General features: G+C 41.2%; 3 protein-coding genes and 2 long non-coding RNA genes across 6 annotated transcripts; 2 read left to right on the top strand and 3 right to left on the bottom strand.

Annotated features, from left to right (window-relative positions):
* Positions 1-437: 437 nt before the first annotated feature.
* LOC148715746 (uncharacterized) lies at positions 438-4092 on the bottom strand. 2 transcript variants are annotated; one of them, XM_088746525.1, is made up of 4 exons: positions 3973-4092; positions 3214-3428; positions 1012-1306; positions 438-642 (listed from the first exon to the last, which is right to left on the bottom strand). In XM_088746525.1, exons 1-4 carry the CDS (start codon positions 4036-4038, stop codon positions 505-507), a joined length of 714 nt encoding a protein of 237 aa, XP_088602651.1. In that variant the 5' UTR covers positions 4039-4092; the 3' UTR covers positions 438-504. The 2 variants fall into 2 exon arrangements, with proteins under 2 accessions (XP_088602651.1, XP_088602652.1); XM_088746526.1 differs by lacking the exon at positions 3973-4092 and adding an exon at positions 3507-3545 and having other exon boundaries at positions 439-642.
* A 1188-nt stretch (positions 4093-5280) lies between these two features.
* On the top strand, positions 5281-7753 carry LOC148715745 (uncharacterized). Its single transcript, XR_015995864.1, has 2 exons — positions 5281-5647; positions 6556-7753. It is a non-coding gene; the product is annotated as an uncharacterized LOC148715745 (long non-coding RNA).
* An 835-nt stretch (positions 7754-8588) lies between these two features.
* On the top strand, positions 8589-9721 carry LOC148715744 (uncharacterized). The gene is made up of 2 exons (XR_015995862.1): positions 8589-8857; positions 9167-9721. It is a non-coding gene; the product is annotated as an uncharacterized LOC148715744 (long non-coding RNA).
* Positions 9722-10626: 905 nt separating this feature from the next.
* LOC148715743 (uncharacterized) lies at positions 10627-16968 on the bottom strand. The gene is made up of 8 exons (XM_088746538.1): positions 16693-16968; positions 15375-15431; positions 15017-15058; positions 14789-14830; positions 14158-14691; positions 12644-13431; positions 12254-12435; positions 10627-12122 (listed from the first exon to the last, which is right to left on the bottom strand). Exons 1-8 carry the CDS (start codon positions 16776-16778, stop codon positions 11409-11411), a joined length of 2445 nt encoding a protein of 814 aa, XP_088602664.1. The 5' UTR covers positions 16779-16968; the 3' UTR covers positions 10627-11408.
* Positions 16969-19380: 2412 nt separating this feature from the next.
* LOC148715742 (uncharacterized) lies at positions 19381-22560 on the bottom strand. Its single transcript, XM_088746542.1, has 2 exons — positions 22155-22560; positions 19381-20564 (listed from the first exon to the last, which is right to left on the bottom strand). The coding sequence occupies exons 1-2, from the start codon at positions 22241-22243 to the stop codon at positions 20075-20077; spliced, it is 579 nt and encodes a 192-aa protein (XP_088602668.1). The 5' UTR covers positions 22244-22560; the 3' UTR covers positions 19381-20074.
* Positions 22561-22634: the final 74 nt, after the last annotated feature.

Below are 22634 nucleotides of genomic sequence, written 5' to 3'. Positions count from 1 at the left end.
TAGGGAAACGAAGAGGCTTATGCGAGCTACAGGCTCCTATTTTACACAACTGAAAAAAGGTTTGTTGGCGTGATTTAGGTAGAAAGTACTTAAGGTTAAAAAGGAGAGCGGAACACACACACACACATAAAACAACGAAAACAATGGCAGGCACTGAAATAAACCTATTGGATTTCTATATTCAGAGAACTAATGAAGTTAGGTCACGTCACGTGACGTTAAAAGTTCTTCCCAGGCCCTTTTTGTCCATGAAAAAGAAACTTACGGAAAAAATCGTGTAGATCTGACCTCTATTAACGAAGGGTGGTGCAGTATTGAACCAAAATCCCACTGATAGCTTTGAGCGGTTAGGATAGAATCGCTCCATATAGCAAGCTTTTCTAAGCGTTAGTGTTTAGATTTTAGGGTAAGGGTTAGGGTTAGGGTTAGGGTTAGGGTTAGGGTTAGGGTTAGGGTTAGGGTGGCATGCTATTTTCCAGTTGAAGGTGATGAGTTGAAGGGTTCTCATGAATATTGTCCAGTTTCGGGGGATAAGTTGAATCTACTTACCAAAAGCAAAAAGTTCCCACTTTCCTCCTTTGTAAGGCGTGGACGAAACTCCTTGATGTAATTTGCAAGAACTTTGTACAGCTCGTGGCCAGGCTAAAAAAAGAAGGACAGATCCTTTTTCAGTTGACTTCCCCTTTTTTAGAAAGCGATGGGAAAATTCTTCGCACAGTAATGAGTATGGTGTCTTTGTTCATGTGAAATCGGCAAAATCTACAATGATCCTTCATAATCGTAAGAAAATAAATAAATAAATAACCAGCTACCCAATTCCCTTGCCGGCTGCAACTTGGCAAATGTTAACAACACATGCTGTCCATTTCTTTTTTCCCTTGAGCTGGCATAAAAACTATATGTTTGGAAAGCACATTGTTTGCAAAGACTTTGCAACTGGTACAAATGTTCTTTTCATCAGCGCCACAAGAGCGTTTCGGGTTTTTTTTAAAAACTGAGTCCTTATCTCACCTGCAGAGTTAGCTCATCCCGTCCACAGGAGCTTTTGGTTTTGTAATCATTAAAGTGGAGCACAATCGAATCTTCCCTCATCACCAGCAGATTTTGTTCCTTCCGCTGTCGTGCCTCCAAGCTGTCTGGCTCTGTGACAATTCGAAGAGTTCGCATCTCAAGACCCCGGGATGGTGGAATGAAAACATACAGGCTTAAAAGGACCAAGTTGCAGCTTTCCCTGGCTTTCATGTTGACCTCCCAGCTCAATTGAAAGCGTTCGCGTTGGAGTGAGACGGCAGCCACAACCTCGTCCCTAAAAGATTGAACGACGAGGCTGACTTAGAATCGACAAAGAAAGTCCACATAATTGATAGAAAAGTCAAAAATGTTTTTCGTCCTTGTACCTATAGACACCATTCCTCTACCCCTAAGGTTCAGAGAACATCTCGAGTCAACTTTATCTCGGCTAACTAGGGTAAATAAGTCCCTCTTCATTATGGGTGATTTTCATATAAACTTATTCAATTGTGAAAGTCATCCTGAGTCCAATGATTTCTTGCTAATGCTAAACTCCTTTTCTCTTGTACCTTGCATCTCACAATCAACACGTATTACTTAAAGATCAGCAACCTTCATTGATAATATATTTGCAAATACTCATGCTATGAATGCCATCAGTGGTAATCTAGTCTCTAATCATCTTCCTCAATTCCTGATCGTACACAATCTCAGACTGAATTATTTCAATCACAATTTCATATTTTCCTTTGACTTAAAACTAGGAAGACTGGTAGAATCTCATTCAGTGACAGGACAACAACATCTGTCATTACTGATGGACTAAAGAATGAAGACTGTAGTGAGATATCTGATTTCACCAATGAACTTTAAGTCAAGTATACAGATAAATGCAAGGTTCTGAAAGCTGAATGCAATCTTGACACATTTTGAACATGAATCAACTAATATAAGGACTCAAGCAAAGACTAAACAATTGGATTGAGATAAGTACACATGAACCATATTATTCTTGAACTCAAACTGTAAGACATACAATGATAGGTGAAATGTGACATACCAAATCCTCAGTAAAAAAGGTCACTACCTTGAGGTTACATGTACTGGAGTTACTTTTTCTGTGACCAAGAGGTTCTGAGCTAGTAAGTGCTGGTCTGGACACTCTGAACTACTGAGTTAAACTAACTAACTGTACTTCTTTTATAAGGAATCGAGCAATAGCAGGAAATTCTCTAGAATTTTGGAAGTTAGGTGTGATCATTCTAAAGGAAATTTATGATGCAAATCCTGTGTGTATGATAATTTGGTTATCATAGGAAATAGTTTCTGAAGATGTCATTCTAAAATTCTAACAAAAAATATTGCAATGTCATGCACAATTGTTAGCCTGCTCACATGTAGACTATATAAAGTTTTAAACTATTATAAAAATGACTTTTCCAAACTCGGTGAAGAGAAATTTATCAATGACTTAATTTTCACGTCTAGATCTGGAATAACATCTCAAGTGATCGTTATAGATGCCAACACTAGATTCAATATTTTGCTATGATCAGATATCTCAACTTGTAAATTATCATGCACCGTGTCGAAAGCTCTCCAAACGCAAAATCAAGTGGTCTACCAAGCCCGGTATCACTAAATGCATTCTTGCCAAAATACAATACAGAGATAAGCTCTATTCCCAGATCCATAGGTGTCCACATTCAAATCCTAATCTGATGTATCTTCGTAAGAACTTCAGGAATAGTGTTGTCAAAGAAAAAAATTATAGCTAGCAAATCCGATGATTTTAAAAATGACTTTTTGTGTAATAAGATGAATATGAGAAAAACATGGTCTGGAATTAGATATCAATCATCAACATTGGTAAAGTAAAAGCTGATTACATTTCCCAGTATTCTTGAAAGTGGTAAAACTGTTGACAATCCCTGTGCTAATGCTAACATCTTTAATACTTTCTCTGTGGGAATGTAGCTAGAAAACACTGACAAAGACATTCCATGTGGGAACTGCTCTCCAACTGCTTTTCTGAAGGGCAATTTTCCTGATTCCCCTGTTACTTCAGTTCAAGTTGATTGATACATATCTCAAATGGACAATAACAAATCCATTGGTCCCTACAGTATACCAGTATCATTGCTAAAATTATTAATTTGCCAGTTTACAGGTACTGGCTCAAAAGAACAAAAGAGAACTCACCAGGGTAGCCAGCGATTTAGGGCTTCGAACTCTTCTCGCGACGAAGGCCGTTCTCTGTCGCCTTGCTTTTGAAATATCGTTGCCTGTGCTCTCAACTGACGAATCATTTGTACATCCTTGAAACCAGGACCGTGTTCCTTATGCAGAAACTTCACCGCATAAAGCAGTGAGCTCACGTGGTTTGAAATTGTCGCCGAACTGCATTGCCTCTCGTCCTAGCAACAACATTTGAGTAAATCCAGGTCACGTACAACCAAAAAACAAGTGAGAGAAATTGGCAGAGCTGAGCTGACCGGCGAAGTAGTTCCGGCAGCCATTTTGATTCAAGAGACAAGCATTATGGTCAGCGGTCTAAGGGCGTCATGTCATATTTGTCAAGGTGTCCTTTTTGTCTCAAGCAAGCACGTGCCTCGCCGCGCGAAACGTGACGGCTGCGGGGAGACCAGTAGGGCATTGGCCGAGTTAAAAATATTGCTGACGTTGAACAAGCTGCAAACTTGCAAGACAAGAACGTCTTTTGAAAGCTGGTCAAACAAAAGCAATGAAGCCTGAAAAACTCGAATGATTTATGGGGCACAACGGTTGTATCTTGCTGCACAATTTAAGCCTGAAAATATGGCACAATTTGTGATTTTTCCTTTTCTTTTACCTTTGTTGCCGTCCTATCAGATGGCTTGAGACAGTTTTGCAGTTTTTGTCGGCAAAGTTATTTCCTAAAGGCGACAAGAAACAATTGCCAAAATTCAAATCTGCACTCACCCTGAGAAAGTTGAAATATTGTTCCATGAGACTTAGGCGGAGAAAAACATCTGGTGCTAGGTCCATTCCGAGATATCTCTTCAAAAATCCAAGGTAGCCTTGAGATGAAACAGAAAAACAGAAAATCAGGTCAGGTGTGACGCACGTGTGTGTTGCTTACTTGCTTGCGAGCGAGCGAGATATTTGAATGCGAATAAGCTAGCAAGGTAATTGACTGCGAATAATAAGTGTTCATGTAGTGACTTACACATCATGCGCTCACGCGCTTTGAGGAAAGTGGACTGCGCGACGGCTGCACTTTGTCGTTCAAGGTTCACCGCTCTAGTGAAGTAATTGGAAACAGCATCCAGAAAGACGTCCACATCGGGTGGGATATCTCGCGGACTTAGGGCGTAGGTGAGTTTTTTCCGGGTAGGTGTAGGAGTCAAATGGTGCGGGCTGTCCAATTGGCCAAGGCAATCTGGTTGTGGTGATTTTTGCTGCGTTGCCTGTGCCTCGTGGCTTACAGGCGATAAATTCGAAGTGGAAGTCGAAGTCGGAGGATGTTGCGTGGTTTGATCGTGAAAGTCTAGGATCTGTGATTCGTCGTCGTCGGAAGCATAGCACAGGTCTACGAGAGAGGCCATCTTTTTTTCCCGCTGGTTTTTCTCTCTTAGGATGGGAGAAGAGATTGTTTTAACCCTTGAGTTGTCTTTTGCGGTGTTCAGTCGGCAGCGTTTGGAAGGAATAGAGGCCGATTAGGTGAGATCATGGACTTTTTAAAGTGGGGCTGTGTCGTCCCCTGGGGTTTGACGATTGGACAAAAAGTTGAATTTTTGAGAGCTTAATGCAGGCGCCGCGAGAGAGCTGGGGCTTCCAAAAACTGTTCCCTCAATAGTATAGACAGTGCAGCGCGCGCCTGTCACAGTCTCGTGTTTGTGAAATGCGCTGTTTAATTATGAGAGAATGATAAACTTTGAGGATGAGCTAAAAAGTTGAATTTTTGAGAGCTTAATGCAGGCGCCGCGAGAGAGCTGAGGCTTCGAAAAACTGTTCCCTCAATAGTATAGAAAGTGCAGCGCGCGCCTGTCACACTCTCGTGTTTGTGAAATGCGCTGTTTAATTATGAGAGAATGATAAACTTTGAGGATGAGCTAAAAAGTTGAATTTTTGAGAGCTTAATGCAGGCGCCGCGAGAGAGCTGAGGCTTCGAAAAACTGTTCCCTCAATAGTATAGAAAGTGTAGCGCGCGCCTGTCACACTCTCGTGTTTGTGAAATGCGCTGTTTAATTATGAGAGAATGATAAACTTTGAGGATGAGCTAAAAAGTTGAATTTTTGAGGCCTTGATGCGGCCGCCGCGAGAGGGCTGGGGCTTAGAAAAACTTCCCTCGATAGACTAGAATGAATAATGTATGGCGTGCGGCTGGGAGAATCTGGAGTTTGTGAAAGGCGGTGTTTAGTTATGAGAGAATCATAAAGTTTGATCAGAATTAATAGAGGGAACGGGAAGTGGTTATGAAAGCCGGAGAAGTTCAAAGGATAAGAACAATGGGAGCCCTCTGAGGTTGAAGGTAGAAGTCACATTCAAAACAAGATGGCGCTTGCTATGGGGAGACGATTTGGAAGTTATTTTAGACATTTTAGAAGGTGATGAAAGAGTCAATCAGCAGTTTGTAGCAGCAGTTAAGCAGCATGTAAGTTGCGATTGTGCTAATTTAGGTGTGTAATTTCTTTCTACCGACCCAAAACGTTCGCTCGGTGGTATATTCGGGGCATGGCAAGTTACTGAGTCGAGTCAGCCTTTTAAAAATGTTACAGCCCCAAAAATTGGACTTAGATATACATGTCCTAGCTGCAATGACTGATCAGGGTTTTTCTGTAGAAGCTACACTGAATGTCTGGTTTCATATGAGAAGTACTTGCTGGAAACAGCTCACATGGAATTTTATTTATTTATTTATTTATTTATTTATTTATTTATAATAACTTCATTTGCCTAAATAATAAGATAATAATAATAATAATAATAATAATAATAATACAGACAGATAACAATAGAAATAACATCGAGATGCAAAAAGGCAAAAAGGGTCAAGCCAGAGAGGAACTCAATTCTCATTGACGGCAGCCCCCAGAATAAAAGCAATATGCAATAAAAATAAAACTAAAATGTAAAGGTAAAAATTATTGAAAAAACAAGTTAATTGATAAATGGATATTGGTGCAATATTATTGATATTATTTAAAAATGTGTTCTTTCAGTTTTTTTTTTAAACTTACTAGCAGAGCTAGAGCTAACTACTATGTCACTTGGCAAGTCATTCCAGATTTTTATATATTTATACCAAAAAGAGTTCTTGAGGATATTTGTTCGAGCATAAGGCGTCCAGATTTTGACATTGTTGGTAGATCTCGTCCGACTATTGGAGAAAGTTAAGTAATTACATATAAGTCTACTCTTGAAAAACCATGAATGAATTTGAATAATTGCACTAAACTAAGAAATTCACGACGCGAGTCGAGTGTTGGCCAGCCAAGATACTTCAAACGTTCACTATAGCAATATGTTGCACGAATCGTAATTTTTCTTTGTTGGTTGTAGGTCCAGCAACATGAAATGATCTGCAAAGACTGTGTGAACGACACAGCAGTCTTCACCAAGGATCCATTCAGCCTTTGAGCGTCAGCATACTTGCTGAAGTTGTGGCTTCCGCAATCAGGAAATTCAATGAAACTGAATTGTTACAAAAAGCTTGAGGGATGAACTAAGCAAGTATTCTTTTCAACAGCCAGAGGAAAGAGGTTTGGAATTCACTGGTATCAAATCAATGTATGATGGGTTTTTTAAAGAATTGAGACCTGGTGAAGTTTTTCAGAAATATCATGCAACAGTCCCGGTGAAGTCTAGGCAGTTCTTCACTGGACTGTCAAGGAATGCTGCCCCATTATGATGGTGGACTAAAGTTGCCGACTGCCTCATTGCATACTACTGTAAGAGAAGCAAGAACTCACTCTGGTGACAATGATCCCACCAGTACAGTACCATCTGAGGGGCAAAAGGGCTGGTCATGTGCTGCACAATTTGTGTGTGTGAGAAATATGCAAGAACCGGTACCGTGGAGAGCCAGCAAGCTATGGCAATACTAAAGGCTGGCAAACTCGACTGTATCAATGATTCAAACAAAGCATGCAAAATCTGATTTCAAGTAATAGAACCGTGGTGGGCTATGGTCAATTACAGAGCCAGCTCCAAGAGTGGTTTCACTAGGAATCGAAACTGTTACGATAACTCTCAAAGCTACTAGTGATAGTGATGGATTGATCATAACTGATCAAGGATGTATTGCATGGCATGACTACTTTGTGTGTGTACGGATATGCTCACAATTCTCCTTCCCAAAGGATGTGAGTGAGAAAAACAAGATCGAAGTGAAGCACACAACAGAGGGGAAGTGTCTTTGCAAGGAAATTAGTCAGAGTTGCTAATCAAATGAACAAGGGAAGCAAAGTTAAAGTTCTCCATTTATATTTCACTTACTTTTGTGAACAACAAATAGCAAAGTTGTTTACAACATTATTAAAAGAAGCTAGTTTCTAATGTTTAGTTCCAAACAATGTGACAATGCCAAATGAAAACTTTCCCATGTGAATGTGGAACTTGGTGTCAATACGATCATAGCTTGTTTGAATGGAATTTGGAGGATTATGGAAAACTACTTATGAATGATTTCATTCTAAAAACGTGTGTTAACCATTGTGTTAATCACTGTTTGATTGTGAAAAAGTGGTCTGTCATTTCATACTGGCATTTGTGGATGGCGTGCCAAAATGTTCTTCTCAATTTCACATTAAAAAAAACAAAAAAACACTTCCTATGCTTTCTGTCCTCTTACATTTGTTGTAGGACTGCAGAAGCAAGGCTACAACCTAATTGGCATTGTGTAGTTCCAGAAAATGTCCATACTCCGCTTAAAGAGAGGGTTGAAAATTCTTGGGAATGGGGGGAATCTCAAAGGCCAAAAGCCTCAAGGAAATGTATGAACCTTCATTGCAATTTCCAGAGTGTTGGGAGGGGGTCTTAAGAAAAGTCCCTTCTGTGGGGGGGAGGTATGGATAATATTTATAGAAGTACATAGGGCAAAAAAATTCCAACCTCCCAAACGAGGTCTCTAGTTTTAGTCACACAAACTTGACTTTTTCGTGGACCCTGACAAACCTAGAATTGCCATGAAATTTCTAACGAGCAATCTGACATTCTCTTTCGCTTAAATACGGTAGCATAGCCAGTAAACAGTAAACACTCTCGTGTTTGTGAAATGCGCTGTTTAATTATGAGAGAATGATAAACTTTGAGGATGAGCTAAAAAGTTGAATTTTTGAGAGCTTAATGCAGGCGCCGCGAGAGAGCTGAGGCTTCGAAAAACTGTTCCCTCAATAGTATAGAAAGTGCAGCGCGCGCCTGTCACACTCTCGTGTTTGTGAAATGCGCTGTTTAATTATGAGAGAATGATAAACTTTGAGGATGAGCTAAAAAGTTGAATTTTTGAGGGCTTGATGCGGCCGCCGCGAGAGGGCTGGGCCTTAGAAAAACTGTTCCCTCGATAGACTAGAATGAATAATGTATGGCGTGCGGCTGTGAGAATCTGGAGTTTGTGAAAGGCGGTGTTTAACTATGAGAGAATCATAAAGTTTGATCAGAGTTAATAGAGGGAACGGGAAGTGGTTATGAAAGCCGGAGAAGTTCAAACGGTAAGAAGAATGGGAGCCCTCTGAGGTTGAAGGTACAAGTCACATTCAAAACAAGATGGCGCTTGCTATGGGGAGACGATTTGGAAGTTATTTTAGACATTTTAGAAGGCGATGAAAGAGTCAATCAGCAGTTTGTAGCAGCAGTTAAGCAGCATGTAAGTTGCGATTGTGTTAATTGAGGTGTCTAATTTCTTTCTACCGACCCAAAACGTTCGCTCGGAGATATATTCGGGGCATGGCAAGTTACTGAGTCGAGTCAGCCTTTTAAAAATGTTACAGCCCCAAAAATTGGACTTAGATATACATGTGCTAGCTGCAATGACTGATCAGGGTTTTTCTGTAGAAGCTACACTGAATGTCTGGTTTCATATGAGAAGTACTTGCTGGAAACAGCTCACATGGAATTTTTTAGCTGGTTGTAGCAATATGTTGCACGAATCGTAATTTTTCTTTGTTTGTTGTAGGTCCAGCAACATGAAATGATCTGCAAAGCATGCAAAATCTGATTTCAAGTAATAGAACCGTGGTGGGCTATGGTCAATTACAGAGCCAGCTCCAAGAGTGGTTTCACTAGGAATTGAAACTGTTACAATAACTCTCAAAGCTACTAGTGATAGTGATGGATTGATCATAACTGATCAAGGATGTATTGCATGGCACGATTACTTTGTGTGTGTACGGATATGCTCACAATTCTCCTTCCCAAAGGATGTGAGTGAGAAAAACAAGATCGAAATGAAGCACACGACAGAGGGGAAGTGTCTTTGCAAGGAAATTAGTCAGAGTTGCTAATGAAATGAACAAGGGAAGCAAAGTGAAAGTTCTCCATTTCTATTTCACTTACTTTTGTGAACAACAAATAGCAAAGTTGTTTACAACATTATTAAAAGAAGCTAGTTTCTAATGTTTAGTTCCAAACAATGTGACAATGCCAAATGAAAACTTTCCCATGTGAATGTGGAACTTGGTGTAAATACGATCATAGCTTGTTTGAATGGAATTTGGAGGATTATGGAAAACTACTTATGAATGATTTCATTCTAAAAGCGTGTGTTAACCATTGTGTTAATCACTGTTTGATTGTGAAAAAGTGGTCTGTCATTTCATACTGGCATTTGTGGATGGCGTGCCAATGTTCTTCTCAATTTCACATTAAAAAAAAAAAAAAAAACACACTTCCTATGCTTTCTGTCCTCTTACATTTGTTGTAGGACTGCAGAAGCAAGGCTACAACCCAATTGGCATTGTGTAGTTCCAGAAAATGTCCATACTCCGCTTAAAGAGAGGGTTGAAAATTCTTGGGAATGGGGGGAATCTCAAAGGCCAAAAGCCTCAAGGAAATGTATGAACCTTCATTGCAATTTCCAGAGTGTTGGGAGGGGGTCTTAAGAAAAGTCCCTTCTGTGGGGGGGTTAGGGTATGGATAATATTTATAGAAGTACATAGGGCAAAAAAATTCCAACCTCCCAAACGAGGTCTCTAGTTTTAGTCACACAAACTTGACTTTTTCGTGGACCCTGACAAACCTAGAATTGCCATGAAATTTCTAACGAGCAATCTGACATTCTCTTTCGCTTAAATACGGTAGCATAGCCAGGATATTTAGAAATTCCTGTAAAGAGTCGTGCTACTACACAGCATTTTTACAGTTTGACTTTTTTTGGGCATGGCCACTTGGCATCGGTAAGCTGTTCCCAAGATTTCTTCCCATCTTTCCTTCCTTTGGTATTGCCACTCTGACATGAAATGGATCTCTCCATTCTAATGGTGTTACTATTGTAACCAAACTGATGAAGAACTGAAACCTGTAACAAAATGTTGATGATTGATATGGATGATTTAATAACATATGACTTGGAATCATTTGAGTAAGGAGATATTTAGATTTAATGTTTGAGTTTGGATTTTCTGATTTCAGTATGACTCTTTTTCATAGATTTGAATGCAATTGCGCTCTGCAATTTTCCAAAAATAATATGTCCAAATCTATTTGCGAAAAAAAAAAAAAAAAAAAAAATAGAAGAGAAGAAAACACCTGTAGATATCAAAAACCCAACCCTTAGAGCAACAATTTAAGATACACACACACACACACACACAGTGGTTGTTTTCGTTGTAAAACAAGATTTAATGGAGTGGCTTCAGTTTACAAGCGTCCTCCTGAAATAAAACTAGTAGTAGTAGTAGTAGAATCTTTATTTATACACGATAACAATTCAAGGTAAAAAGCTTGTGGGCTCGTGTACTTAACAAAATAGTATCTAGCCAACTTATGATTATACTGAGACACATTTCAAACTAAATAAGAAGCTACACTACAATAAAACATTCAATTTCCTCTCAAACTTAAAAGTACTTGTAATCAGTTGATCTATTCCTAGCCGTCGAACCTGATGAACTGGTAAAAAGTAAAGCTTGTGAAGTGATTGTTTCTCCTGAGATTCTTAAGGGCGAAACTACCTACATTTTTGACAAGATGGTTAACATAGCTAACATAGTACCGAACCTCTATATGCTAAAGAGTCCTAGACCGGCGATCGGTCGCGCCGGTGAGTGACGAACAGAACATGACAGCGAGAACGAGGAAGGAAGGAAGGAAGGAAGGAAGAAAAACAAACTAACCCTAACACAATTGAAAAATCTGAACGCGTGCAAAGTCCAAGTCATTCGCAGGCGCAGTCACTGCCATTTAGAATAGGACACTTTTCAGGTTTGGAGAGAGGGGGTCAGAAAGTCCTTCCAGGAAGAATCGTCGGGCAACCTCTTACGGATGGCTTCCAGAGCCAGCAGTTTGGCCTGTCGACCGCGTTGGGCGATGACCGTGTTTGCTACCCTCCGCAGCTGTTCCCAGAAGGCCGCTCGACCACTGGACAATTGAACGCAGAGCAGCTGGGGCACCAGCAGGGCTAGCTCCCCGATGCGTCGGATGCACTGCAACCTATTTCTTTCCACTTCTAAAAGGGAGCACAGCAAGGCCTTTACAGACTGCTTCCTCGTAGTTTTCTGGCCGGGGGGCAATGACTTGGGGACTGCCAGCTCGTAGAGTTGGTGGACGGCCACCGCACTGGCCAGCAGTCGGCTGAAGAGGGCGCCCTTGCTAGTGGAGCTCCTAGCGAGGAGATGGCAGAGATCCAGGTGGCGAGCAAACACCCTGCAGACGGGACATGGTGGTTGTCGCCGACAGGGGTCTGCTGGCTCCATCTGCGGCCAAAATCGACCGGCCTTCAGGGCACAGCTCTCCTCTGGGCAGTCACAGGCAGCGGCGCAAATGACAAAGAGGCTTGCCATCTTCTCGGCCACCATTTGACGGTGCGCGTCTGCGACTCGCTGGCTGGTGGCCTCTTGCACTGCCTCCGGATCTTCTTTCCAAGCGCGTCCTCCTGCATTTGCCGCTGTGCTGGCCATGGCAGTTTGTAGTTCCTGTTGGGACAGACAACAAGAAGGGGAAACAAGATTGACGATATACATCACCAGTGCGCCAGGAGGCACACAAATGATCCAACAGGGTTTAACAGTGATGATCTGATCGGTGATCACGAATGTAAGTTTACCTCTTGGCGAAGTGGCTGGTGGTCTCTGAAGAAGTTTGACACGGCCTGCCACGTTTCCTCGTCGGGGAAATCCTCCATTCGGAGACCCGGCACCGACGAGTGCCTCAGGCCCCAGCGATCCTCTGCCTCTGCTTGCGCTGTCTGCCCTTCGCCTTGGCCTGTGGTCGTCGCTCCTGCTCCAGCTGTCATTTAAGAAGTGAAAAAAAAAAAATAATAATAATAATAATAGAATAAAATAAAATAAATAAATAGATAAATAGATAAATAAATTAATAAATAAATAATGTGAACAGAAAAAAAAAAAAAAAAAAAAAAAAAACCGAACAAAACAGACAATCAAACAAAAGGCAGCAGTTGGTTAACGCGGTTGCTTTTCAGCCTTATCATTACCTGGTTGTCCGCCCTCAGGCAGCGCCCTTTCTTCCGTGCGCGTCGCCTTGGTTCTAGCACCGCCTACAGAGGAAGCCCTTCTCTTCTTTCTTCTGGCAAGGCCGGCGACAGCCGTGGAGGTGGTGGCTTCTGCTGCCCCTTCGGCCCCACCGCCGTCCCCTTCGGACGAGGAGTCACTCTGCTGCCCAGGTTGGCTAGCTAGCCGCGCGAGCAGATCGCAGAGCAGTCTGTCTTTCTCTCGGGAGGACTGGCGTTGCGCAGTGCCGTCGCTGGACGACTTGCCGATTTCCCGCATGACGCTTTGCGGACACTCTATCAGGGGTTCGTCGGCGTCGTCGTCTTCCTCGTTGCTAGGGCTGGATCCCTCCGCGGCTGACGACTCGTCGCCCTCTCTCCAAGCTGGGTTCAGGTTGGAGTGAAGCGTTTCTAAGGTCTCCGGCGATAGGGCTTCAAAGGTGGCAAAGCTCACGCCGTACTCCACCATGGCGGACGCAAGGTACTGCGGACAGAATGTTCCGCTCTGATATCTGATGGCCGCGTACCTGAGGTTTAGGAGTCGCGCCCTGCTGAGACCTGAGCCCGCGGTGGTTGCCCGACTTACCAAGCAGGCCACGTCGCACACAGCCAGTCGCCTCAACGTCAGATTACTGGCTTTCGCCGACACTGTTATGTTGCCCGGTAGAAAACCCCCGTGGTCTTGCGTAACGAGCTTCCTGGGAAAGCCGTGCGTGTATTCTGGGCTGGCCAGGGACCAGGGAGGTGCATTCCAGACCATGATATTTCCAAACCTACATGGAGACGAAGGATTACCAAACAAGAATTAAGGAAAGAAATGGATTGATTCATTTACTTAAGTATTTCTACAAAGTACACGAAAAACAGAGACACAAAACTGAAAGAGAAACCGAAAAAAAAAAACTGAAACAAAAAACTAAGCATCCTATTCCCCCTCCATTCCCTAGATCTAATACGCTCACGCAAAAAGGAGGCAAAAACTAGAATCTAAGAGCTACAAACCGAGTGGGTTTGTAGCTCCGACGACATTTAGGACAGATTATTTTAAAAGTGCGATAATGTTCGCCATCAAAGACATGTAAGAGTCTTTTAAAGTCAAAATCCTGAAGCTCGCCCCTAAAAGAGCCAAGGGGCTCTGACTGCCTAGCATCAACTGGAATATGTTTCATATGTTTGTTGTTAATTGGAATATTGTTCCACGAAAGGAATCATTCTAATCGAGTCAAAGTCTCTGCAAGTAGATGCTTTGCTCATATTTGGTTTCATTCAAGGGAAAAGCTGAGCATCCTTCCTAGGCGAGTCTGACTGGCCGGTAACAGGTGATAAAAAATGATCCAAAGGTCCGGCGGGCTAGATCTATCTGTCCACGAAGTCATTTAAAGAAGAGAAAAAAAATAGGAGATCTAAATACTCCGACCATTAGCCAAGGGGTAAGAGTTTAAGCCTAACGCGGAAATCAAATCAAATCATATGAAAATGAAAAAAAGAAAACGACCTACCTGTCCAAGCGAACCAGGTTTAAATTGCTGTCTAAAGGCGCTTGTCTGCTAGTTAGGGCTTCGGTCAACTTTGCCCCGTCACGTCGGAAAAGTTCCCACTTGTTCAGGTCTCTGAGTAGATGTTTGCGACGGGGAGACTTCTGGGTTGGATCAGACGGAGAGGGCAAAGGAAGCGTGTCTTTCCACCCAATCTCTAGGCTGCGTGTGCAGTAACGTATTGCGCTGGCTGCGTCTTCGAAGGTAAGTGCGTTGGAGACCCTCTCCTCATCAGAGTCGCGAGGCACTATGTGTCTTGGCAGCGTCAGACTGTCCAACAAGAACAAATCAAAGTTGAAGGCTAGAGGCCTGTCCGGGGATTCTGCGAATGCCAAGGGAAAGTATGGCTGTACAGTCTCCGCGTCCCTTTGGACGGAAAGTGCCTCCTGTTTTCGGTAAAAGGACTGACTGCTCTCCTCTACAAGTTCCTCTTCTGGCACTAAAAATGTCCTGTCCCCGGGCGTCTGCACGTCTTCCTCATCATCGTGGTCGTCAGCTCTGTCGGCGCAAAAACCTCCTATTAGACCATTACCCTACGGCTACCAAAAGAGAAAAGGGAAAAAAATGGGCCAAGTAGAGGAGCGATTTGACCCACCTCCTACCACCTTCTGCTGCAGCCTCCGTGTCAAGCAACTGTCTGAAAATCCAAGACAGACACACTTTTTGTTTGTTGTTGTTTTTTTTTTACACAAGTAACAATGGCAATAGATACAGATTGTGGCCATTTCCAGAACGTACCGAGTGCGCGCGACAAAATTGTACACCAAAGATATATCGCAGATCCTGGGTTACTAAAAACAAACAGAAAACATGAGGATCCTACCTTGCTCCAGCGCCACTGGTTTCTCGACTTCTCTGGTTTTTCCTACACAGAACAAGATACGCGATCGTGTTAAGTTGTCTAGGCTCGTTCCAAATGCATTTGAAATCACGGTGAAATGAACTAGCTACGCCTGCTGCCCCAAGAAGTGAAACCATAGGTTAAGAAGGCATAATCGGCGGTTTGACCAGAATATCCGAGTTCACGTCGAATGCCTTACAAAAGTCAAGTAAGCTATCTTTCTCAAAAGTTTCAGCGTAATAGTGGAATTCTCTCTGAACTCTGTCATGAAAACAGAGAACAGATTTGACGGCTTTACCCTGGTTCCACGTGTCATCATCATTTAGTTGATATCATTTACCTTCTTGGTGGACTCTTGTCGTCTCTGCCACTACCGTCGTCACTCTCTTGCGAGGATCTACGAGAATAATGAGAATCATAATAATAATAATAATCATAATAATAATAATAATAATAATAATAATAATAATAATAACAATAATAGGACTCTAGATTTGCCATTCACCTTTCTCTTTTCTGTATAGTTTTAGATATGCTTTTACTTATCAGATTATTAGACTTTGAATCTGTTCAGATTTGATTCCGTTATCTATAGTTTTCCAGACGCTTTGAAAGAAAAAAAAAAAAAAAGGTGCAGATGTGAGCCGAAAGTGAGTTCTTTTTCATCGTTTTATTCGCTGTTAATATTTTGTATTGCAGAAGATTTGATGGAAACTATTGCTATATGATAGTAAGGGAAATAATAAGGAATCATAGTAAGGCATAATGATAAGGAATAACAGCAAGGCAATGAGAAAGCTATTTCTGGGAATCATAGCTAAAGCCAGGAATACTGAGCCAAGAAGTGTTCAGCATTATTATCATAGCTATCATTATTATGAACCGAGGTGTGTATGCACTCGCTTTTCTTAAATTTTTATCAGACATTTCAATGTATTTTTCGATTTTTAAGCATTTTATCGGAATAATAATAGTTATAAAACAAAAACAAGACAAAACAAAACGGAAACAAAACAAAAGAAAAACCAACAGTTTTTTCGCCCAATGTAAAAGCAAAATAATTATAGTGATCGCTTGAGGCTTTCAGTCGGAATTCGCCAAGTAAATATTTGGCTGTTAGATTCGCTCCGACGAACGAAGGGCTAACGCTCGAAAGGTCAGCTTTTATAATCGTAACGGTGGCCAATTTACCATTTCAACTTTGTTGATATGTTCAAATTATTTCCTTACCCCCACCGACGCAGCCCCAAACATTTTCTTTAGAAACTATCGGCCTTTATTCATTTGGCTGTTAGGTTTGAGACGAGTTTTTCGAAGTGTGTCACCAGATAGCCATTTTATAGTATGGCCACGATCGCATCTTTCGATGGTGAACTAGCTAGAAAACCAAAATAATATTTAGAGTCGCTTGACCTTGCTAAAGAAACATTTAATACTCTCAAGAGGCTTGAAAGATCGAAGCTTTCAGTGAAAATTCGGTGAGATTTTCTGACTGCCGGGCATTTAGTCTATTTAAGACCATTCCCGGCTGCCGGGCATATGTATATAGCCACAGCGAGTTCCGAGTGGAAACAAACAAACAATTCCTCTTGGAAGTGTTACAAGATGCTACAGCGATTTCTACTATTGAAAACAATACTAAATAATGCTTCCCCTACCGAAATAATTCCTGCGAATCTCGTTCCTCTGCTTGACTCGAACTCTTGGATGAAAAATAATCGGAGATCGCTGCTTTCCGGCTCATTTTTAGAGGTTCTCGCTGCGGCTTCAAGTACGTTTCTTTAATATGTATTTATTTTTATTTTGCCAGGGGACACTTATATATAACGGGGGCACCTTACGTCAAATTTCCCAAAATAGATCTTGCCTTACTTTGTTTACCTATTGACGTCAATTTTCTCCAAATAGACGTCCCAAAAAAGCCTCTTGACGTCATTCGAGGATTTTCCCCACGTAGCTATTTTGGTGTTTTGGCCGAGCGAACACTGGAACTTGCCTCGACGGGGCAAGTTCCAGTGCTCCGGCGGCTGCCTGTGCATTCTCGGTGCTCGAATGACTTGGACGGTCGAACTAAATAATAATTGAACAATATGGTATTAAACCGACAATTTCTTTTGATCGATCCAGCCCAAAAGAGTCTCCCTTTGTTTACAGAGCCCTCCTACGCAGCCCCTAGGCCGAGATGATGAACGAAAGCTTCGATTGGACGGCAGATGGCCAAAGCAGTTTCCCATTACCCTTCGAGATCATACGTCAAAATCTAACCAAAATACCTGCAAAAATAAGCACTTTTCCGCGAAGAGAAAGCAAGAATATTTTACCGACAAAAGAAATTCCTGTAAAGAGTGTACAAATCAAATTGAGACGACAAGTGACTTCCTTCAAGCATCTAAAGAGTGTACAGATCCGAAATGAAGCTGACAATTCACTTCTTTCTTCAAGCAAAGAGTCCTTGAGATGAGCCTTTTTTTCTTTTCGTTTCGTTCAGTTTCTCTACAAAACAATGCTTCCTTTTTCGGTCAATGAGCAAAATCGCCAAGCTGATCAAATGAAATTTCTCACAATCTACTACTACCTAAGGCTTTTCTCAATGTCTTGGCACATACCAGTCGTGGGTAATTGAAGTACTGGGCTAGCATGAAAAGTCCAGCTTATTATATGAGTCAGGTCAGGTCAGATCAGAACGACCATTTTAATACATGCTGTTCTTTGTAAATGATGACATCTTCATGTAAGAGAGTTGGTTCTAAGAGAGAGCGGTTGTGATTTCTTTTGAAAGAAGGCAAAGATTCCAAACGACAACCCTTTGAGCCCCCCCCCCCCCCCCCCCATACCCACTTACAAATTCTCCCTAGTGATCTTTCCATTACCTTCTTCACAGAATTTGATACAATACCCAAACACTTTTCCTGAGCTGATCACTTTAGGAAATCTCATAACTTTCTCTTCTCATCTAGTGATATTGTGGGGGGAAGACTGACTGTGATCACTTTTGTGACTTCAAAAGGGTTGTAAAACCCAGATAAAACAGCACAAAACCAACCCCAGGCCTGAAAAGTGCAATTTATCATCTCAGTCAGGTCAGAGGGAATTGAAGCCTTTGCATCTATTTAAGGGAACTCATGTCCTATTGTTTATGTACAAGTACTTTGTACAGATCTTTGAAGGAAACGAGGAAGGCAGTTATTTTATTCAGTCTCTTCTTTCTTGGCTGGTTTTAATCGGGGTAGGGTTTTCTGCCTGAACCATTTGAATGGATGCTGTCCTTTGTAAATGATGACATCTTCATGGAAGAGAGTTGGTTTAAGAGAGTGGTTGAAATCTCATAACTTGTTCTTCTGATGATCCATTCATAGGGGAGAGAACTGATTTTGATCACCCCCACAAGTGCAATATCAATTGAGAAAACTGCTAGAGGTCTAAGTCCACCAAACTGCTCTTTTTTTAAGTTTCTCATGCCCCATTTTCCCAAAGCACATTAATGTAGACATGCTTAGAAAGGTCTCTGCAAGAGGAACACTTTGATATGTATAAAACTCTTTAACTCCTTCATGGGCATGCTCAGCGGAAGAGGTCGAAAACGAGGGGAGGTCCACCAAAGTGGTTTTCCTTAAGTTTGTCAAGCTTCATCTCACCAAACCACACTAAAGTAGTCCTGGTTGGGAAGATCTCTGCCAGAGGAACACTTTCATATGTATAAAACTCAATAGGTTAAGAAACCCCTTAAGGTACAGCAGTTAGTTAGGGTTGCAATCTAGGGTTAGGGTTGCAATCTAGGGCTAGGGGTTAGGGTTGCAATCTAGGACTAGGGGTTAGGGTTAGCATCTTCACGTCTAGGGGAATCGCCCTAGAATTAACTCAGTCCTGCCCAAATCTGGCATGAAACTTCCCAAGGCTGGAGGGTTAGCTAGCCTGTAATGTGCATTCGAGCATATGCACATGCAATTTGGAATATGCAGGTCCTGCGCTTTTCCTGAGGTGATCATTTCATGAAATCTCATAACTTTTTGCATCTCATGTAGGGATTATTGATCACTTTTGTGACTCGAAAGGGTTGAAGAAACCCCGAAACAGAAGAGCACGAAAGCAAGCAAAAGAATACCTATCCCCCTCTCCCTATCACAATCATATATGGATAGACCAGCCAACTTCACAGTGACCATCGGTCCCCTGCACCTCCAGTCAAATAGCTATGGTGCTCCATGTAAGGGAATCCAAGATCTTTCTCAGTGGGACTTGATAAATCCAGCACTTCTCAGACCCCCTCACATGGGACAAAGAAGCTATTGTTTTGAAAGCTGTCAGCATTTTGGCATTTCTTTAAAATCAAGCAAACCAATACCAGCTGAGAATATGTAAACACATCGATTTATTTCCTCACAAGACACAACACAATCACTTCAACAACTCACACGTGACAAATGCTATATTCCTTCGCAAACGCTGCCGACGCCACCACTTTGGTTTTTCCAAGGGAAACTGTTCATAGAAAGCGATTTTTAAAAGTGAACCGTCTACGAGACAAGCACAAGACTGAATAAATGTCTCTGCAGCCTTGGAGCCAAGTATGAAATACTGGGGTCCCACTCAATTCAAATTGCATACACGTGTGTATGTTGCAGGTCAAAATTCAATTTTCAATTCAGACTCAATTTTTTTTCTTCTTTTTTTTTTCAACTTCCAAAGATATTTTTTGGCGATACAAAATGCCCTTCTTAAAATCCAATCAAATGGCCTGTGAGAACAGCGTGCATGTTGCAGGTCAACATTGCATCGGAGTGAATTTTTTTTTTTTTGTCCAGACCTGGGTTGATTCTCAATTTCATTTGTCTCCTAGCCCTAATTATTCGAGAGGAAAATCGAGAATCAACCCAACTTGAAAAAAATTCAAATTGTGACCCATAACACACATCATAACCATCACGTCAACAAAACGGCAACACTTTAAAATGGCATGAGATGGATGATCAAGTAACAAAATCAATGTTTGTAGCAATGACACGAAAAAGAGTTGTAGTTCTTCAGTGGACTGAAGATATCCTAATCTGCAAAGACGACCTTGTGTATTTGACGGGGGGAAGTGCACAGTTGATACAACCCCGGTCGATTCTTTGGCGCTTTCACAGTAACAGGCACTAGGCTGTCAACACTCTCCCTCCACTGTCCACTGCCGTGTTGCAGTCTGTAAAAGTTCTTTGAAACATTCTTGTACCAGAGAAGAGAAACCTCACCTTCTTGACCAAGGGAATGGATCTGTCCTATCAAAACCTTTGGGCAGTTAAGCCGGCTATCCTCTTCCACCACTGCCACAAAGTCACCGGGTTTGAAAGGGCAGTCATCGGAACTCTGCGGTTGTGCTTGGCCACCGTCGGATCCCTCGTCCAGACGGTCCTCGGCGTAGTCTCTGGCCAGGTCGACAGCAAGCCTCTTTCGGTCATTGGCGGTGCGGCGGTCGTATGTCCGCTGAGCCTGTTGCCGTGAATGTCTGAGCGCGGCCGCCAATGACGCCTTCAGGGCATCTGTGCAGTCCCTGTGAAATGGAAATCTGGTTTTAGAGATGGCTACATTGACAACACTGAATTTAGTGGGTACTGGTCCAAGTGTAAGTTGCATGTTTAAGTTGAGTTTTCATCTTAAGTGTTTGTTTTGTTTTGGTTGCCTGTGGAATGAATGGCCTTAGTACAAGAGAAAATTATAAATTAAATTACAATATTAAGGTCGGGACACGCACAGAGTTAAACTAGAAATAATTAAGACTAAAGGAAATTTGCAAGTCATGAAAAAAAAATAAATAAATAAATAAAAAATAAATAAATAAACAAATATATATATATATATATTGAGGGCCTCCCACAATATCTACTTCGCTCTACTTCTATGTATTGAGCACTGTTCTACGAAAATCAAGTCACACTAAATACATATATATATATATATATATATATATATATATATATTGAGGGCCTCCCACAATATATACTTCGCTCTACTTCTATGTATCGAGCACTGTTCTACGAAAATCAAGTCACACTAAATACATATATATATATATATATATATATATGTATAAATTATAAAAGAGCCTAGAGCAACAAATAAATCACAGTAATAGCTATGAAGAAACTGATTACTCTGGTCAAAGCAGAAGACCAGGGTGACATTAATATTGGCACAGTAATTCATTTTTAATTTCTTTTTTTTTTTAAATTTACTGAAAGGGGTTGACTTTATATCTTGGCCAAGAGAGTTCCAGACCTTTGGTCCTTTAAAGCGAATATGAAAAATACCATAGTTTGTGCTAGCTCGAGGCAGGTAATAAGATTGATTTGCTGCACTTCGTGTATTGTAGTTGTGGATACTAAGTACTGAATTAAAGAAGCCATCGAGATAAAAACTCCAATTTTCTTAACAATATCTCATGACTGATGGTATCAAACGCCTTACTGACATCTAAGAATATACCGCAAGAAAAATGCCTGTCAATTGCCCATCAATTGCCCTTTGAAATCTATCAACAACACCAAGTGTAGTGTGATGAGTGGACTGCTAAGCCCTAAAACCAAGTTCATTTTCAAAGAACACTTTTTTTTCCTTTTCAAGGAAATCAACTAATCTATTGCATGCAAGTTTTTCAAGGAATTTATTAAAAACAGACATCAAGCAGATTGGTTGATAATTGGATAGACAAGTGTGGGATCCCTTTTTATAGACTGGAATCACATTTGCTAATTTTAAATTGGCCGGCATTACAACCGGTCTCAAAGGAGGTATTGAACAAGATTTGGTCTTGAAATATCTTTTATAAAATTGACTTTTTTTACTGGAATGGATATTTTGAAATCCTTGGGTTATCCATGGCTTTGACTGAAATTTTAATTCTTTCTTAGGTAAGGTAAGGTCAAGACTTTATCTAACGAGGGTTAACACGAAATAGCCGAGGCTAATAAACTTGCGGCCCTCTAGATAATAAATAATGAGTTCTTAAAGAATTGTTAAATGAAATTGTATGTTTATGTTCTGAGGGCCAAAAGTTGAGGCTATCTGCTGTTGCGATCATTAAATAAAGGCATGACTTATTTGCTGAATTGTATAGTAGTAAAAAAAAAAAATGGCCACTTACTCTCTACCATATGACCAGGTAATGAATGCAGATCGAAGCATGTTGATTGTCACCGATTTTCCAGTGAGGCTGCGAAACAAACTTTTCATGTGCGCAGAGAATGCGGGTCCTGAAAAGCTTTCACCCTTCCTGTTCTACAAGGTGCAAGTAAAAAGAAAACATTCATGAATGGACAATGAACAGAAATGAACTATAACCAGTTTTAATTCACAATAATAATTATAGTAATAGTAATAATAATAATAATAATAATAACAATAATAATAATAACCAGTTCTACCATTTTTTAAGACAAATGTTTGCAATTTTCAAACCACACCTCCCCAGTGGGCAAATCACTCGATCTTTTCCTCAAGACTGAAAATGACATTGAACTTGTAAAAAAAAAAAACAAAAAAACAGTACTGTATGTAGTGGTCAAGCTTTTGCTTTTCTGAGACCCCCTCATGCTGTCCATACCACCATCAGGTTGACACACTG

This window comes from Stylophora pistillata, unplaced genomic scaffold, assembly GCF_964205215.1.
Source record: "Stylophora pistillata unplaced genomic scaffold, jaStyPist1.2 SCAFFOLD_93, whole genome shotgun sequence".
Taxonomy (NCBI): domain Eukaryota; kingdom Metazoa; phylum Cnidaria; class Anthozoa; order Scleractinia; family Pocilloporidae; genus Stylophora; species Stylophora pistillata.
Note: the sequence above shows the minus strand (reverse complement) of the source record. Positions and strands in the feature narration are given on the sequence as shown.